This window comes from Pezoporus occidentalis, unplaced genomic scaffold, assembly GCF_034315485.1.
Source record: "Pezoporus occidentalis ecotype Australia unplaced genomic scaffold, CSIRO_AGI_Poc_V1 ctg15, whole genome shotgun sequence".
Lineage (NCBI taxonomy): Eukaryota > Metazoa > Chordata > Aves > Psittaciformes > Psittacidae > Pezoporus > Pezoporus occidentalis.
Window position 1 is genome coordinate 237884 of NW_026913316.1, and position 19708 is coordinate 257591.

At 40.4% G+C, this 19708-nt stretch overlaps 1 protein-coding gene across 3 annotated transcripts in view; it reads left to right on the forward strand.

The window, feature by feature from the left end:
- Nucleotides 1-18123, forward strand: part of ANKH (ANKH inorganic pyrophosphate transport regulator) — a 97652-nt gene extending 79529 nt beyond the window's left edge. For all 3 annotated transcript variants that reach the window (XM_062610794.1, XM_062610795.1, XM_062610796.1), the window contains 4 exons: nt 11581-11710; nt 12716-12839; nt 13426-13525; nt 17887-18123. In XM_062610794.1, coding sequence (XP_062466778.1) covers nt 11581-11710; nt 12716-12839; nt 13426-13525; nt 17887-18003 — 471 coding nt within the window. In that variant the 3' untranslated portion in view covers nt 18004-18123. The remainder of the gene's footprint in view (nt 1-11580; nt 11711-12715; nt 12840-13425; nt 13526-17886) is intronic.
- Nucleotides 18124-19708: the final 1585 nt, after the last annotated feature.

The following is a 19708-nucleotide window of genomic DNA, read 5'->3' on the forward strand; positions in this document are numbered from 1 at the left end:
GCTATGAAGTTTCAACTGAAGTGAAGGCTTAGGAACTTAAGCTGAACAAATCCATATGCATCGGTTGTGTTGTGGTAACCAAATTCAAATGCCGGGTAACCTACATGAGACTTAAATCTCAGTGAAAGCTTAAATTTATTGTACTCAGAAGCAAACAGCTGGTCAGTTTACTGGTTTATGTGTTTGGGCTCCGTTGTTGAATATGTGAGTGTCAATACATGTCAAAATGTCACCTGTTTTATGGTCAGGTTTGTCAATAATTGAGGAATCTAATGATAGCTTTAAAATGTTTCTAATACTTAAAACATTACTTTCTGTGTCATATGTTAGGCCATTTTTTATATTCTGTAAGAAAACATTACATTTTTTTGTAAACAGAATGCAGTACTTAGATTCGTATCTCGACTTATTCTTTTGCCAGGGGAAAAAACATGTACTGATTTCTAAGGGCTCCTGCTGGTGAACATCTGTAGTTTAAGGAATAACTATTGGCAAACTGTCTTGTTTCTTTCATTTGATGGAAGTTATCAGCCCCTTTGGAAGAGCAGCATGCATGCATTGCATCAGCTCTAGTGCTCATCTCTTGTAGCACAGCAGCGTAAGCTACCATCAGTTGGTAGTTATATCCATCTTACATATTAATGTGTAGTCTGTGTATCTATGGATATGTATCTGATAAATATATAGTGATATGCAGTGTAGTTATAGACAAGTGGGGTTTTTTTATTGTAACAGTCAAAAGTTTTAAGCTGTAGCATTTAACATTTGCCTGTGCATCTTATTTTCCCTCAACCATGGGCAAAAAAATGGGACACACTGCTGGGGACCACAAGCTGTTTTACTGAATTTGCAAGATTCAGTAGAGGGACCCCATCACAGTATTAAAACAGCAGTTGCAGAGTTTCTTTTGCTGGGTCCTTGTAATGCAATAATTCAGTTTCAGCCTGGAGAAGAGAGGAGAAAACTCTTGGTTCCATCTGATGACAATTTGCTGCAAGCCATCCCATCACTTACCTGATCTCCAGTCGTCTGCTTGGTTATATTCTATAATTAATCATCAAGCACATAGGAGATAAGAAGAAAGCACTGATCGAGAACAAGGGAGCCAGTGTAACAGGGAAAATTCCCTATATGAAAGAATTAAAGTGCAGAATTCAGGACTCAGTAGTTGCTGCTTTCTACTTACTCCTTAATTCTGTGAGAGCTAGAGCCAGTTGCTGTGGAAGAGAAGCAGCTGTGTGTTATTCAGGCTGAGAAGCCATGTCTATTTAAAAGGCAATTCCAGATGCCTGAGGTTTTGTACTCTGCTTTGGATTTAGTTATGCCAAGCTAGGAACTGCCAAGTGGATACCACGAGGTGACTTCTGCCCTCTTGATCAGCAAGGCTTCACCAGCCAGTGAAACATAGGCATTGGCAGATAAAATTGAAGCCTGCATGAATGAAGACAGAATATTCATACCAGCTCAGTGTATTATTGCAGTAACATTGCTGTATTGACATATTCCCTGATGCTATGCAACTATTTTATTCTCAATAGTTGTTTTATTTCCGGCTGAACTCTCAGCAAATCTTATTTTCCAGCCATCAGGCTGGCAGCTGATTTTTCCCATGAGGGGCACCAAAGACTATCCAGTTTTCAATAGACCATTTGCTCTCAAATTTTCAATCTCTAGTTTAATAAATATGACATGTCATATCAGTTTCTGCATTTACCAGTAAGTTCATTTTCCAGATGATAAAGTAACCTGAGTAAAGCTCTTGCATACATAAGCCAATGATGTATTTGAATTTTCAGCTGTGCTGTCCTGCTAAACAATAAGACATTAACCGCTGCTAAAGGAGAGAAGTTAAAGGATTCTTTGCACCTCTGCAGCAAGACTGACTTCTCAGTATCCTGCACTTGCATCAGGGTAGTATCAGTTAGGCTTGCCTATTGAGAAATGCCATGGAACATATTCCTGTTTTCACTGGTGAAACCTTTTGAAGGCAGAAGAGTAGTGCCCATAGCTACTAGTGTCCACAAAATAGCTGCACAGAAGCTCCCTGCAGTATGCAGCTCTCACTGGGTGGTGTCAGCTTGGTTGGTGTCTGGAGTCCCATGCAGGCTGACATTCAGCTGCTGTGAATGCACTTAATGAGTTGTGATACCTACAGAAGCATCGTGCGCTTCGCTTTTTGTTTCCATCTTTGGAGACAAAACACCTGAAGGGTCTTATTTCAAGCCTGAGAGACAGTAAATTGCATTCAGGGCCTGACAGGACATGAGCTTTAATTTTCAGATAATTTAGGCAGCTTCACTGTAGCCAGAGGGTGTGCAAAGAAGTGTTTTAAAATAGAATTTGCCACAAGCAGTATACATGAACATACTTTCAGAAAAACTGTCGTTCTTTTTTTAACCCTTTCCTAAAGAAAATAAGGTCAGTTACCATACAATTGTGAATCAATATCGGATGTCAGGTACCAAGAAAACACAGGAATACAGGTATTCATGCCCTCACCTTCATCAGCTTGAGCAAACAGAATGAGAATATTTCTGTGTCCAAACATAAGTTTGGTAAAGATCAACCTGGAGTACAGCAAAGTGATTTGCAAGTTCTGACCGATGCAAGAGACTATCAAGGCTTTTAATCTGCTCTTCCTCTTTCACTCTCACTTAAAAGGCCTTTAGCCAAGTATCTGTCACCTCATCCCCATGATTTCAAGTGATTCAGATGCTGGAAAGGGGAGCAAGAAAAAATACTGTTTCTATTTCCTTGTGACTGATGCCACAGTTTTATTCTGCATTGAGAGACAGTTGCTACCCAGTTATTACCAGGTATATATCTTTGATAGCTATATACATTCCAGGCTGCTAATGCTAATTATGAGCTAATTCTTAGTTCACAAGCTAAAGAAAGCATTTTCAGAACAAAGTGGTGATTTTTGAGGTCCTTAATTTAGGCATTTATAGCTCTGCTTTACACCTAACTGTATGCAATACTGAAAGTTTCCCACTTGCCCATCTCAAATTTTATATAGATGACTGACAGCAGACATTCAGAAGATGGTCCATCGAGTTCAAGTTAGGTATTGGAGATGGTGGGGTGAAATATAAGAGTATTTAATACTGAAGAGAGAGCCAAAGATGTAGTCTTTGTGCAGTGACGGTGCAGGAGAGCCCAGCAGCTGAACAAGTAGCTCCAAATGGACTGAAGTTAACAAAGCCTCAATTTTTCCTTGAATTTGTGATTCATGGTCAAGGGCAGAGCATCAGGGTCTGAAAAGGACGAGCCGTACTTCAACTGCCTTGGCCTTTCAGATACTCTACATATTTCCTGCAAAAGGAGAATGCTGTATGACACCCAATTATAAACCTCATTAATCTCTTCTGTCTGGAGGATTTGGCTACTTTTCTACCTTACTAGAAGAAATAGCTTAGCCATACCAAGGAAAACAGGATTCATCATGATGACTTCTTTCATGTAAACAATGAAATGTGTGAGTCTATCAGTATTTGTGTGCTCACAGTATAACATTGCACAGGCTAAGTGACTCTATAGAAATAAAGAATTTCAATTCTGGATCAGAAAGGTAACGTGACTTCTGATAGCAGTAATGCTTTTTGGGTTTTGAGATGCTTGTGTTTTAACAAACATGGCCAGGGACATAAGCTAGAGTTTTGCAGCTTTGCAGTTCTAGCACATCAATTAACCAGCCACTGCACTAGAATTTAGAAATGGAAGATTACTTAAGAGCCAACTTTCTTAAAGTGGTTTGTGTTACATTAACCAGGGCAAGCCTCTGTTATTTTCTAAAGCTGACCAAGGTTATATGATTTTTGTGTTTTGTTTGGGTTTTTGTAGGAACTCTGACTATGGACTGTGACTTTAGATTTTGAATAATAACTGATATTTTTCAATGCATCACACCATATCAGACTGTAAATTAATACTGTCTACCCTGGTCCCACTTCCACCAAATTTAAAGCAGTTGCACTTTATAGTACCTTGTACAGTTCATCCTTCCCTGTCCAAGGTCATGTTTACAGCTCTCCTCAACAGGAGATTTTCCCTGAATATCTCCTTTTCTGCTTGTGAGAATAACAAATTGCCCCTGTGTAGTGCTGAAGAGCCTCAGACTTGGAGTAGCTACTGCAGCATGTATCTCCATTCTGGGTATTTGTTGCTTGCTTTCAGGAATATCTTTTTATAACAAAGAGCATAGGCATGGCTAGCAGTTGGGTTTAAGAAACAATACAAACTGCATTTTCTTCAGAACTGAAGTACTATATAACATTATTTAGCCTTTCATGTAGTTTTTCCTCACAAGTTAAAAGGTAAATGAAGGGAAACGGGTGAAGGAACCATATTTTGTTGCCACTATATATACCTGTGACCTGTCACAGATCAAAAAGCAACCAAAAGTTTAAACCATTGCAAAGGCCACTGGATCTGTGTTCAAGGTTCATTCTTTTTTTTTTTTTTTGTCTTCTGTTGGCTGTCTTTATTTTACATTTCTGCATTGCTTTATTATCAAAGGTTACAGCTGGGCTTTATTAGACTCATAGGACAATAGGACTGAGAGGCAGCAAAATCCACAGGAGGAATGCCACAAGAAGCTGATCCCTTTCAGAGGATACAGCCCCAGCTGCCAGCAGTGCCAGTATCCAGAATTCCCTGGATGACTTGAGTTCAGTGTCATTATCTCTCATGAGCATACAAAAAAGGGCAATAAATAAAGAGGAACAGACTTCCCCCATACCCCCCACTCTTATTTCATCAATTACTTCTTTACAGCGTCACTGTATTTAGGAGATTGCATAAGTCCTATCTAGGATATTCACATTTTAAATACAGCATAAACTTTCTTTTGACTTCACTGTCATACCTTATATAGATGCCAAGATGCTTTTAGAGTAATACCACTCATCCAGTGAATGAATTGGTTTTCACTGCTTTGATTTTGCCCGTCTCTGAACTCCCAGATTGTTTTTTTTTTATCTTCAAGCTGCCAGCACACAAATAACAATTGGAAAATGACATAGTGGCAGACAGTCACTCAGAAAGCTTTTTACCTTTTCACTATCAAGTTTAGCTCTTGCTTCAGTAAGAATTACTTAAGATGCGAGTGGAAGCATTGCTGCCTGCACAGGAAGATTCTGGGCCTGAGAACTTTATAAAATCCTCACGAGGGCCTTGTCCCATCCATGGTACTGCACTGAGCCTTTGTCCCAGAACAAAGCTTTTCTGTTTGCTCCAGTGAGGTGGAGACTAATGTCTCTTCGTGATTGTTCAGGTTTTACACAAAGAGTCTATTCTGCCTTAGTGGCTGGACGAAGCAGAAAAGGAAGGGTCAAAAACTCACTGCAGCATGTTTCTGCTTAAACCCTAATCACAGTAGGAAGCAGCAAGAGACGGAGAAAACTCAGGACAGAAGAAAATGACAAAGTTGTGAAGTCTACAGTTTTCAAAGAGAGCCTAGGAATCTGCCGGCTTTGGTTTATTTGAGCTTTTTAAATGTGAAGCTGCACCTAGTAAAATATCTTGCTTTCTGTAAAAAATAAAGCAGCGTAATTCAATGAGGAGATATAATGACTACCTTAATTTGGTGACCCCAGCCTGAAAAATACCTCGTAAGTATTGTCAGCTCAGAGGAAAGCAGATGTGGCATCATGTTAATGCTAGCAAAGAGTGAGCATATTATTGTGCAGGTGTTGGACCTAGCTTTATTTCTGAAGAATCTTAAGTTCCATCACTGAACTATAAGGAAAGCTGTGGGAGGTGGTAGGGGACTTGGGTCTGTAGAAACCAGTTATTTCGGGAGATGTGAAGTTTGGGGGTTTCCCCACAGGCAGGCTCTGGTTTCTTTTGCTCCCCCTGCTGCTTGACAGATTTTATGACTGCTGTTTCTAGCTTTACACCACCTTTGCAGTACACAAAGTTCACAGAAATCTATACTGACTTTTGTGTGCCTGAGGCATAACTGCTATAAGAGAACGTCCTGGTGATTCAAGTCATCAGCATTATGATAAACCACTTTCACATACAACTGCCATCTGACATTTTTTCTGCACACAGATTCAGGGCGTTCTGCTTCATAAAATCACAGGATTGTCAGGCTAGAAGGGCCTTGGGAGTTCATGAGGTCCAGCCTCTGACTATGAGCAGAGTCAGCTGTGAGGTCAGGGCAGGTTCCCTGGGGCTTCGGCCAGTCTACTCTTGAAAACCTTGTATTTCCCATACAAGAAAAGGGCCCACCTTCTGCCCACTTAAGAATTACAGGACATGTGAGCACAGTCATTGTGATATATCCCAACAGAGCATCAGGCTGTGGGAATCTTCAATGCCTCCATTTGGGCGGATGTTTTGTGGTTTTTTTTGTCTTAAAAGCTGTATATCAAGAACTCCTCAAAACTGGAATTGTTTATTGCACACTTCAAAGGGCAAAATCATATGACTGGTATTCTTCCGTATTAACAGAAGTGATATGCTTAGCTGATGCTACCACAAAGATCTATGGTGTAGTTCAAAGCTAAGATGGGTAAGAAGGTGTAGATTTTCTCTGCCCTCAGTGGGCATTATGTAGCATAAGTAGGAATAGAGAGATCACGAATACAGCATATGTTAAATTAGTAAAGATGAAATCCTCAATAGATACACAGAAGAATATTCTGCAAGTAGAATATCTCTCTTGGACAGCCATATTTCTGCAAACATGGCATGCTCAACAAATAGTGGAAAACATCTGCTGAGAGTTGTTTTGCAGGAAAAAAAATATAAACTGCATTTCATCACAGGAACAGGTTTAACAGGTTAACGCTATGCTTCCCCATGGCAAAATATTGTTATTTCAGTCTCATTCCAGGCTGGTGTATGTGTAATCTATTTTGGATTCTGCAGCTTCTTCCTGAGGAGCATAGAGCCATATCACATCTTTGTCATTTGTCATCAGGCATTGCTGCTTCTAACCGAAGACTGCACTGAAGTCTAGAAATACTGTACTGCTATTCATAGCTCACTGGAATACTCTTTTGTGCCTTATATTTATCAATGAATGTCCCAAAAGACAGGCAGCTTTCCACAAATGCTGAAAAATCAGTCTAGCACCCTGCAGATTACTATACACATGACAATAGCCTTTGTTAGCATAATGTATTATAACGCATTATGTAGTGGGTCTCTGAGGCTTAGTAATCCCTGTCAGCAACCAGAATAAATGGAAATAGTTTCTAGGAGCCTATGAAAAGACTGTTAGTTTTCAAGAACTACTAGCATTCAAACTCACACATGCAGCAACTGAAACAAAATCTCATGAACAGTCTTTAATTGCAGTCATTTGTGAAAGTCAAATGCCTGAAGTGTACTTTCCCTACTGAAACAAAGATCTGTGCATTCTCTCAGGCTTGTCGATAGTAGTTCTTGATGTGTAACCTTTTAATATGCCTAGACACTGGATTTGCTAGCTAAGAATAGCAAGGTCCCACATGAAAGTAAGCACAACTACTTATGGAGAGCATCTATGCTCTTTTTTGCTCTTTGACTTCTTTTTAATGCAGAACTGCATTAAAAAAGTCCTATGATACATGTAGCGTGCACAGCGTAATGCTGCATCGGATGAAGGTGCACCACAGTTACTGAACTCCTGAAGTTGTAACTGCCAGCAGCTCAGACCATACAGCCCAGGAAGGGCATCTCTTACTCTGCACTTGCCCTGCTCCTTGTACCCTTCCCCTGAGGCAACGTACAGCAAGTTTTAGCAGAGAGACGGGGGCTTTGATCTGCTCTGGCACAGCTGTGCTGATTATCTTACGGTGCCATAAATTACTGACATACTTAGACAAGTAGTGACAGGACAAGGGGGAATGGCTGTAAGCTGACAGAGGGGACATTTATATTAGACATTAGGAGGAGGTTCTTCACTGTGAAGGTGGTGAGATGCTGGCACAGGTCACCTAGAGAAGCTGTGGCGGCCCCATCCCTGGCAGTGTTCAAGGCCAGGTTGAAGCAGCCTGGTCTTGTCAAAGGTATCCCTGCCTGTGACAGACGGGTTGGAACTGGATGGTCTTCAAGGTCCTTTCTTACCCAAATCTTTCCATGATTCTTTGAAGTCTTTCAAATTGTACTACGTAGATCAGGTAAAGACATACTACCAAATAGCACAGCCCTTCAGATCAGTTCAAATAATTAAAACACTTCCAGAAATGCTTTAGTGTACTGTTGTTTACACAGAGGCAACACCACCATAATATTACTGTCTTTACTCAGGCCTGCATATTCTCTGTATCATTCCACTGTCATGTTTAGATCTTAACTTTTTCCTGTATTTTTAAAGCAGTCAACATTTTTCACTTAAAATTACGGTTAAATGATCAAAGGCTTTAGCAAATTTATCCTTCAATATCGTGCTGCACTTCTACCCTAAGACAGCAGAAAATCAAATCAACTTTTGCTACAGTTTCACAAGCAAGATGCTTACCCCCAGAGCATTAAAACGCCTCAGCAGAGCTGCCAAGTACAATCTTCATTACTGTGCAAAGCCATTGCAGCCATCTGCAATAGCAACCTGAAGCTGCAGTACCATTATGCATGCGTGTTGCTAGCCTGTATGGAAGCTTTTACTGTTTAATCTTCACCTCTTGATTAGATTAAATGAGGGTAGAACTGTAACCTTACCCAAGCCTATTTATTCTATTTTTAACCGTGCAGACATGCAGAAAGATGTAAGGGGGAGGGGGAAACAGCATTTAACTAGAGAGAGGAGACATACTGTGGGTAAACATTTCCTAAAAATCTTGAAATTAGCACCACTTACTCCAAGTAAGATCCGGTAGATTGCATCTCTAATTCTGCATGCCACGCTCTCTGTTTCACCATACTACTTGTATCATTTCATCTGTTATCATCTGCTCTGGTCTCCTTTTTTACCAGTTTCCACCTTCACAAACACTATAGAGACCAGTCAGCATAAAAAAAAAAAGCTAAGACTTCATCCTATTTCCAGTAGGCTTTATCTGTAATAAAATCAGCAGCCAAAATATCTTTCCATCCTCTGCATCATTAGTGGCACTGTTTTCCTGAAGGAGAACTTATTTTTCACACACACACTACATTTTGAATTTGTCTTTGAAATAATAGAGAAATTTCCCAAGTTGTAAGTGCTCTAGAAGTTAAACTGAATAGGGCTTGCATGATGCAAAGCATTCATTTCTTTTCTGGAGACTTTGCTCCCTGTGGGCAATGAGAATATCATCTGCTCATAAGATGACAGAGAGGAATCTCTTAGCAAAATGAAACTAATTATCAACATTGCAACCAAAAAAGATGGAAACATGCTGAGACAGAAATAGAAGGTCCTTCTGCTGCCATGCCTCACCTCCTCAAACTGCTGATTCTTCAGCTTAGGAGTCACTGTTATCTTTCCCCACCAGCTGCTGTATAAGAAGTGCTTCTTGAAGCCATTTATCAGCACTGACTCTACTGATCAGGGGAGTGGGAAGTGGGGAAGACTGCAATTTGCAGCAGTTGAGGAGGAATGACTGCATACCACCTGGGTATAAGTCATTACCCCGATCTGCAAATAGACCTTCCTCTCGTAGCAGCTGGATGGAGGTTGACTCTGTTCTTATTAAGGCCACAAACTAACTTCAGAGAGAACAAGGCTGAGAACAATGCTTTTGGTCATTTATTTGCTTGCTTGTCTGTCTAACCATATTAGAATATTCTGCCAGAAGGAAAAGACTGCTCTATTTGCCTTTGCTAGCAGTGGGCAGACTCCACTGTTGGCATAGATGCATGGACTCTCAAAGCAGCCCTAACTATACTGCTCAGTAGGATGCTAATGGCACTGTGCAGGACAAGCAGCGTAAAGGTTTTTGCTTTTATGAAAGCAGCAAATTATAATTGAAGAGTGGGCGTCTTTGTGTCTTCTCTATTGGACTTTAAAGAGAGATTTGACAAAATATGCCCTGCTTTGTTGCTGTACGGTTACTTTTTAGTAACCGGATTCTCAACTGGACAACCCCTGTTCTAGATTGTCCCCTCTGCTTCCATTGTACCCTGTACAAGTAATTTGGCAGGGAGAGAGAAGTGTTGGCTAAAGCAGAAAAGAATCCATGCACAGTTCATTTGTCTTCTGCTCTTACCTTCTTCCACTTACTATTCCCTGTATATGTGATGGAGATATACTGCAAGACAGCATCAAATTAGTCAAGTGAAACATTCAGTTGTGAAAAAAAAATAGTGTCTTCTACTGCAAGAAGCAGAGAAGAAAACTGAAGATGAACCTTTTTGTGGGAAGGTGACATGTCTTGTTCTGACTGCACAGGTGGTCAGAACATGAGACCTTCCATGGGCCACTCGGTCACAAGCCTTGGGAAACTTGTGCATCTGGGTGCTTGTAGGCTAAACAGAAAGGACTATCTGTGGCACGCAAAGAATGAGAGTGCAATCCCAGCTGTCTTGGAGGTGGTAGGACTTCAAAGGCTAGCTTTGAAAGCTGTCTGAACATGCAGGGATGTGACAACTGGATAAAAAGAAAAAAGCTAGATACTACAATACTAGCTTGTAAGCTAAATTGTAAGAGAGTGGTTATAGAGTCTTAATATTTTACAGCCATTGCACATAGTTCACCTATTACATCAGTTTGTAACCTGGCAAGAGGAGTGCCAAAGCATTTAAGGTTCCAAGTTTTGCCCTATTCAATCAGCTCACTTCCCTAACATCTGCTCTACTGGGAGAATAACAGGGAAAAAATACCTTTTTTAACTTCAAAACCAAGTTAAATAGCAAAATAGTTATACTTGAAAGGATGTCAGGTACCCCTTCTGACAGGAAAAACCTTGCAGGGGCTGTCAGCCCTGTTCTTCAGTGAGCGCCTTGAAGTGAAGCTGGACCTGCCAGCTGCCAGGAGCCCCCTCAGCTCTGACTGGAGCCCTGTGTCAGAACTGACCAAAATATTAACGTATTCTACTGCGGTACCACTTACTGTGGGGTTGTTATGGATGTTTTCCTTTCATATATGGACTAATCAGCACACTCTTTAATAAAAATAACAAGATTTAGTGGATTTGTGGCCTGAGCGCTCTGTGTCTGCAGGACACCTTTGCCTTGCTAATCAGGTATGTTACATACCTAGCAACAGTACTAGTATCAGCAGTGCACTTAAACCTCTAGTCTTAGATTTAGGTTGGATCTCTCAGTCTTGGAGTACTTCAAATCTTTAGTTACATTTGCTAGTCTGTTTTGGAATATGGATGTCTTAACCAGGGCAAGTACTATAAAAATCAAGTTTCTTACTGTTTTTGTAACAATTAGACCATTCAAGTACAACCGTTTGCATGCACCATAAAAATTCTTTCTATGTGCATCAGTCTTGGTATGTAAGAACATGAAGAGTAGGAATTGCTTCTGAAATATAACATGCCATCTTACGTACACTTGTATACTCTGTATATTTGAATGCAAGCTAATTATAAATATATGTGTATTTAGCATCAGTAGTTATCTACCCACTAGTAAACAAATGTTTTAAACCAGGAAGGCCTATCCTTTTTTGTGCTTCCTTTCTGAAATATAAACATTGCTTCATTTTGTTCTTCCTAGCTCTGTTTTGTGATGTTTTGGACACCAAACGTGTCAGAGAAGATTTTAGTTGACATAATCGGAGTCGACTTCGCTTTTGCAGAGCTGTGTGTTGTTCCTTTGCGCATCTTCTCCTTCTTTCCAATTCCAGGTAAAAACCAAGAAAATAAGAACTCTGTAACCTCAAAATCAAACCAGCTGTGAGGCATGGTCATAGATTCTGGCATGGCTGTGCTTACAAGAGTGGCTAAATGCATACCTAGTATAAGTAACACCGTTTTTATTGAAACCAAGAGACCAAGACCATTTACATTCATAGTCCAGATAAATATTGCAGTAAGAACAGTCTGTCATTAGGCAGATTTCTGACTGTCAAAGTGGAGCCTAAATTCTGTCTATTGTAGCTGACCAAGAACACACACATGAATGGCAATAGCGACACTATGCCAAGACTGAAATTAACTATTTGGAATAGCATCTAGGGCCACCTCCACAGTATCATCACCTCCATTAGTCTCCTGTCAGCTGCCAGACTCAGTGACTTTTTCAGATATCATCAGAGCATAAACAACATAGAATAAAAGTTAATGCCCCAAGTCAAGAGAGAGGCAAGCTTGACAGCAGTAATCAAAATTTTTCCCCTCAAAAAAATTCTAACTTCCATAATTAAATGCTACATCATGTAGTATTTTCTGCTTATATGACAAGACAGTTTTTTGTAATAAGGTAAACTACAAACATAAGAACAAGTACATGTAGATACTTTTTTTTTTGTGCCTAGCTGTTATACCCTATACCACATAGGAATTAGGTGGAAATTTTCCTTGGTATGATTCCTCTTTAGGAAAGGGGATAGGTTTTTTTAGTGAAGAAAACAGAATAGACCATCTAATACGTTGGTTGAAGAGAGCAGCTCTTAGGAAGGATTGCTGTCTGTAACTCCCCCCCCTTTTTTTTTTTTTCAAAAATCAAGATACTGAAGCAATTTGGGTACAAGATCTTCATTTCTAGTAGGGTTTCCCAGCATGCAAAGTTACCGGACACGTGGTTATTTCTGAACAGTGCTCTTTGCATGAAAAAACTTCATGTGAGATGACTGATTTTTTATTACTCCTGCTTCCTTTATCCCCATTCCTTCTCCTTCCCCTGTTTACAGTGACTGTCAGAGCACACTTGACGGGTTGGCTGATGACTCTGAAGAAGACATTTGTGCTGGCACCCAGCTCAGTGCTGCGGATTATCGTCCTCATCACTAGTCTCATTGTGCTGCCTTACTTGGGGTAAATCATTATTTTGCACAGAGCTGATAGGTTTGCTTTCCTCTTCATTCCTGTTCCCTGTCACTTGATAACTGAATTTGCATAGCTCAGAACATTTTCCCCCAATACTAACTATAATATAAATCCTAAACAGTGTCAATATCTGGAAAAGAAACATTTACAAATTCACAAGTGTGACTGCTGTAGGCAGGCAAAATAGTGATGTCCCTTTTGAAAAAATACACAGATGTCAAAGAGGCAGAATCATGTCCTAAGGGGAATTTATTTCCTTGCTATTAAGTGCACTGTTAATAAAGCTAATGGAAGAATATCCTGTTTATAAGTTAAATAATCTGTTCTACAGCACTCTGAACAAGACGTCAAATTCTTAGTCCATAATTTGATTCAGAGTGTGGCTCTTTTACTAAACAGTGAAGCCATTAAGAAACAAAAAAGAACTTTAAAATACCATTTATTCTCTTTGCCTGTTTATTATGTCTATGAAAGAAATATTTCTAACAACAAATTGGTTCTATATGGGAAAATATAATGACAAATCATGCATTCTCACATAACCATGACTACTTTCTTTTTATGGCACCCACAGAGTTCATGGAGCCACTCTTGGAGTAGGATCCCTTCTAGCTGGTTTTGTAGGAGAATCGACCATGGTTGCAATAGCAGCCTGTTATGTCTATCGGAAACAGGTAAGAATAAGACTCTGCAGGATACAGTGAAAGCAGTTGATGAATATAGTGGATTTTAGTTCAGATTAAGAGTTCACTTTTGAAATGTAGCTCCCCACCATCCCTGCTTACTGAATTTGGTTTGCTTTCTCAAGAATGTGCAACTTAGGAACTCTTTGGGTTGAAATAAAGGTTTCCTCCAGCTGCTAGTGGGCATTTAGGCCATGGGATGAGGCCATGACACATGCTGGCCTGAAGTTAACCTCCTGCTCCTCGTGGATATCATGGATAACATGTCCTTACCACCACTTATTTTGTGCTGTAGATCAGCTACTGCAATACAATACAGCTTTTTTATGTAGACGTAGGAACTACTCATCCAAGCTTATCATACCTATCTGTATATGTATATATGGTTTAGTGGTGGACTTGGCAGTCCTGGGGTAAGGGTTGGGCTTAATGATCTTAAAGGTCTTCTTCAACCTAGTTGATTCCATGATTCTATGTGTGTGTGTATATGTATCTATATGTATACTTCTATTTCCTCATAAAACCAGCACTGCTGGAAATGGACAAAAAGTAGTTAGGGTTTTTTTGCCATCTAAACAAATGACTTAAAACCTGCTGCAGTAGAGGATAGGATCTTACAAACACTGAAATAAGTGAGATTTTCTCATAGGCATACTTATTTCACACACTATGATTCTATATGTACAAAGCAGTAGTGATACATGGGTTTCAAGGAATATTTCATTAAATGAAGGCAAACACTGGATAAATGTCAGCTGGGTGACTGGGGATAACACACTACCTGCATGTTGTGTCTTTCCAGTTATGTGTTCGAGGCACTGTGTAGGTGTCGTGGTTTAAGCCCAGCCATAACTCAGAACCACGCAGTCACTCTCTTACTCTCCTCCCCTTCTTCCCCCCCCACTCCCAGAGGGATGGGGAGAAGAATCGAAAGAATGTAACTCCCACAGGTTGAAATAAGAGCAGTCCAGTAATTAAGGTATAACACAAACCACTACTGCTACCACCAATAATAATGATGATAAGGGAAGTAACGAGGAAAGAGAATACAACCACTCACCACCTGCCGACCAATACCCAGCCCAACCGAGCAGTGATCTAACCCTTCCAGGTAACTGCCCCCAGTTTATATAGTGAGCATGACATGCTGTGGTATGGAATACCTCTTTGGTTAGTTTGGGTCAGGTGTCCTGTCTCTGCTTCCTCCTGGCTTCCCCTCCTCCCTGGCAGAGCATGAGACTCACAAAGTCCTTGATCAGAGTAAACATTACTGAGAAGCAACTAAAACATCGGTGTTATCAGTGCTGTTCCCAGGCTGAAAGTCAAAAACACAGCACTGCACCAGCTACTAAGAAGGAGAAAAATAACTGCTACTGATGAACCCAGGACAGTATCCACCCCTTATTCCATGCCATTCATGTCATGCTCAGATCCCACATTTTCAATATACCATCAATCTTATCTCATACATATACATATATATACATCCACAGAGAGAGAGAGAGAGATCATTCCGTAGTGCATGGACCAATCCCTATAAAGCTGCTGAGTCCATCCCATCCATGATGTTGGGCTCCATCTCTTGTAAGAGTCTTTCAGAGCAGAAGAGAGAGTGTGATGTAGTCAGTCTGCCAAGCCTCCCCATATTTGTACTTCAGCCATCGTCCTCCATACTAAAGAGGCTTTAACTGCTTGCCTTGCTTAATTGCAGCACATGTTTCACACTCGTGAATAACCTGGGCAATAGAGTCCATTGCTAAGTCCACCCCTCAGTCATGAGTCCATCTCTGTGTTGCATCTCTGCCCTGATGGCCTGAAGAGTCATGGGCCCACCAGGCTCAAAAAAATTCACCCTTCCCTTCAGCAGTTTCTGCAGCTTGTTGCTGGGGACTCCATACAGCTGCCTTCCATCTCCGACACTTCCAAAGCACTGGTGGGGCCCAGTGGACTAGATACTTGCCCATACTGTCCCACACACCCTGTCACTCATGACTGTCCAGCCTTGGGGAAAATCTCTTGGTCCTCCTATGTCGTCATCTAACCCTAGACGAGACCGAAACATGACTCTGCTTAACTTTTGACATCAGACAAAACAGTTGTGCATAAAACACACTCTGTATGTGTGCCAACATGGTGATCCCCATCACAATCAGCAGGCAGGTCTCAAAGGTACTCAAAGGCCATTCAAAACCTTCAGAACTCTCAAACGATGCTGCTGTACCTGTCACTGGGGCTGGTGTAGCTGCTGTGCTTGGAGCTGGAGTAGCTGCACTGTCTGCTGCGGTCAGAGTTTGGGTAGCTGCTGTACTTGTCGCTGGGGTTATTGTAGCTGCTGTGCTTGGAGTTGGAGTAGCTGTGTTATCTGTTGTAGTCAGAGTTTGAGTAGCTGCTGTACTTGTCACTAGGGTGTGTGGGAATGTCTCCCTCATAGGCTGACCACCCGAGGAGGGGAAAAAAGATGTGTAATTGCTAAACACTTCTATTATATACCTCCCAAAGTATAGAGGTGGCGACCACACTGGGAACACAAGCCAGATCAGTTTCATGATCAATGATTCTACTGTATCACAAGTCATTACCATAAAGTACAGTGAAACAACAACCTTAGCCCAAGCCCCCCAGCTTTGAGGGGGGGTTGATAAACACTAAAACAGCAAATACCAGCTGTAAGTAAGGTACGACATGCTGAAATTCCAAGATCAAGAGCAACAACTTTGAGAGCCAATAAATCAGCATTGTGATGAGTGACTATTAATCCAAACCAATAAATGCTTATCACAAATACAGTTAGACACACTCTGGTCAGATCTGTCGTTATCTCAACCCTTCGTGCCCCACGTTGGGCACCAAAAAGAACTGTTGTGGTTTCAGCCCAGTAGGGTACCAGGTCCAGCTCCAAGCAGAAATGGCATGGTGTATACAGCATTACATAGTGCAGAGGGACCCTGTGGATGGGAGCAGAAAATATAACCTATGCATTTACTTTTTTTCTTTTTTAATTAAACTTCATACTAAAGGCCCATTGGTTCTGTTCTTAGCAAAAATATGCAGAAGATGGAATATCTAAAAGCTTTGTGTTGGAACAAACTAAACCCAGTTTTGATATGCATTAACAGTGTGCAGGCCATTAACAGTGGGCCTGCACACTGTTAATGTGTACAAAGTGTACAAAGTTCATAAGAAAATAGAAGTAGTTGATCTCTGTCATGATTAGTCTGTCATGCTCTTCCTGGGAGCCAAAGAGTAAAACCTGTAGACACTGAAATGGCTGTTCTTGGCCTATGGTTGCACAACAACCTCCTCGTCTCTTGTTTCAGTAGTAGCTCGTAGAGTATTTCTGGCCAGGGACATGATGCTTAATTTTTTGCAGTGGTGAGTGCAGGTAGTAGTAATAATAACTGTACCAACCTAATTTATTCCCTTAGCAGAATTAGTATGTAGCTGACAGCATTGTCTCAACAGCCAGCATGACAGTGGCAGAGCAAACTGGTATCTGTATACAACTTGTTTTCACCTACAGTGGTAATAAGTGGGCAGTGTTTCAGAGCTGCAAATCAAGTGCTGTGTAGACACCTCTGAAATTTTGAATCTCTGATATGCCCAACTCAGCTGAATCAATTATACCTGGAGGGGAATTTTTGTCAGCTATACAAGTGTTTTCTGTAAAACCAGTCAGCCTGCTGAGAAACGGGTAATAAGGAACAGATGCTTCAACTTGTTTTGTAGTGGAGCTGAATGCTTCTTAGCTTTACTAATCCAGGACATCCTGGATGAATCATAGGACTTTTGAATGCCCTCCTGCTCCTGCTAGCCAAAAATACTCTAATATTCCTTGGCCTTGGTAGGGTGAGGAGCACAGTGGATCAGCAATACCAAGAAAAGCCAGAGTGCTCACATCTTGTAAAATTCCTGAAGTTTTGACATTTGAGAAACTAGGTTGGCACCTCTGTCTCCCCCCTAGCGCAGCTTATCTTCTCTCATGTTTTTATTTTGTTTTGTTTTATTTTTATTTTAATAAAAAGTCTGTGATGTAAAAGATTCCAGATGCTCTCTTCCCTCTAGTCATGCTGAAGCCTGTTTTGGCTGTCATTTAGCATAAGAAATGCCTCTGTTATTGAATTTATGTTAGAAAGGAGAAAGCTGAGCCCCAGAAGGTTATGGAAACCTTCTAAGTTAGTCAAGTTATTAGTGACAAGCCACAACTATGACACAAATATTCTAGCTTTTAATAACATACTATAAAAGAAAAAAAAATCATTATTACCACCTCACTTCTCCCAGTGCCTAAAGTCCATAGGACTGTGTTCATGCACAACTTACTGATAGGTTTCTGAATGCTTGTTTCAATCTAGAAAAAGAAGCGGAATGAGAATGAAACAGCTACAGAAGGTGAAGACTCTGCAATGACCGACATGCCTCACACAGAGGAAATGACAGACATCGTAGAAATGAGAGAAGAGAATGAATAATAAATGGGATGCAATTGTTCTCTGCAGGGACGATTGGAGTGACACTTCAGCATCTTGTCGTCTCTCATACTTTTTGTTTGTTTGTTTTTATTTTTGTAATAAAGAGGCCTTGATTTAAAAGGTTTCAGATAAATTCTCTAGCATACTGAGTATGCCCTCACTGATGTGGGACCTAAAAAGAGGTCTTTGCTTTTTCTCTTTTTTTCCAATTGAATCTGTTTTCTCAATCCATGCAACCATAAAAGATACAATTGCATCACTGTAGAGTCTTCCTTATGCATCCACCTTCTCTGGACAATCTGCATTTGTCAACCAAAGCCCTGTTTTCTGTGCATGTGTGTGTGTGTGTGCGTGCATGCACTTGCACGCTTGCACACACACACATGCCACTGGCTTAGTGCTACTGCCAGGATCCTGCTCCCTCCCCTCTTTGCTTTTCCTTCCTTTTCTTTATGAGAAATGCAAAGGAAAAGAAGTTTGGAATACAGAGCTTTATTTTACTTGCTTGAAAATGACTTTGCTACATAAACTAATATACTATGGTAAACTGTATCTTTTTGTTTGGCTTCATCACTAGAGCTTATACTGCACAGGGTACAAGACAGGGAGGAACATGTAAGCCTCCACATACAAAGTGGAGAAAAACAGGTTCTTTTCTTGTGTTAAAAGTGTGGATGTGTATATACACACACAGGTACATAAACAGAGACATACATATATATTTATATATATAAATATATATAAATAATATATATAAATATATAAATAATATATATTATTTATATATTTATATATGTATATGCATACAATAAATGCACACAGGACAAGAACTCTATTTAGCTTTCATTCCATCAGAAAGATAGTAGTCTTTTGACAAAGGTAGACATTTAATTCAGAATTTTCTTGAATCGTTAAGCCCCACTTTACCTATAATTTTCTTTAGGAAAAAAGACTGCACTTTCCTCTTGTGAAGAGGGTGATGGCAACTGATAGACTTTGACTGTATTTGAATTTAAAAGAAATAAATGTTGACAAGCTTTACCAAAGTTCTTGTCCACTGATTTAACTTTAATGTTGAAAGGTTGATTTGCTCTACTTATTTCTGGTGCCTATATATTTAAAAAGAAGGATCAGATAGCGTTTGCAGGATACCATGGTATATCACGTTACTACACATAGCTCCATGAAAGTTTTTATATAGAGATGTACACATACGCACTCCCACTGTGTTTATGTACATCTACTTTACACACACACTTCTATGTATGCTTTGCTATTATGTATTTAACTATGCAGTAGATCAAAATCTGTATGGTGAAGCTCAAGTACTGATGGTCCTCCAGGTCATTAATTAGGGACTGTGATCATATGTTAGTTCTCAAGGCAAGAGTTGTGGAAGTGGGAAGCTGCTCACATCAGTCAGCAAGTGCTGTACTTGGGGAAGACGACAGGCGCTGTGTGGTTGTGATTGAAGTGGGCCTTAAATCACAGAGCATGAAGTTGGGTGGGTGACTTGTATCAGGTGGAAGTGAAACGTATATAAAATGTGACCAGACCAGAGAGGGTTTGGGTGCCACTGATAATGGCTGGCAGCAGCTCATATTTCTGTGTACTTCTGCGTTTGGCTGCGGGGCAGCACTCGTTTCTGGCTTGTAGTAGCTCGCGTTCTGTCAGATTTAATCATGCCACAGTCTGGAAATTGTTA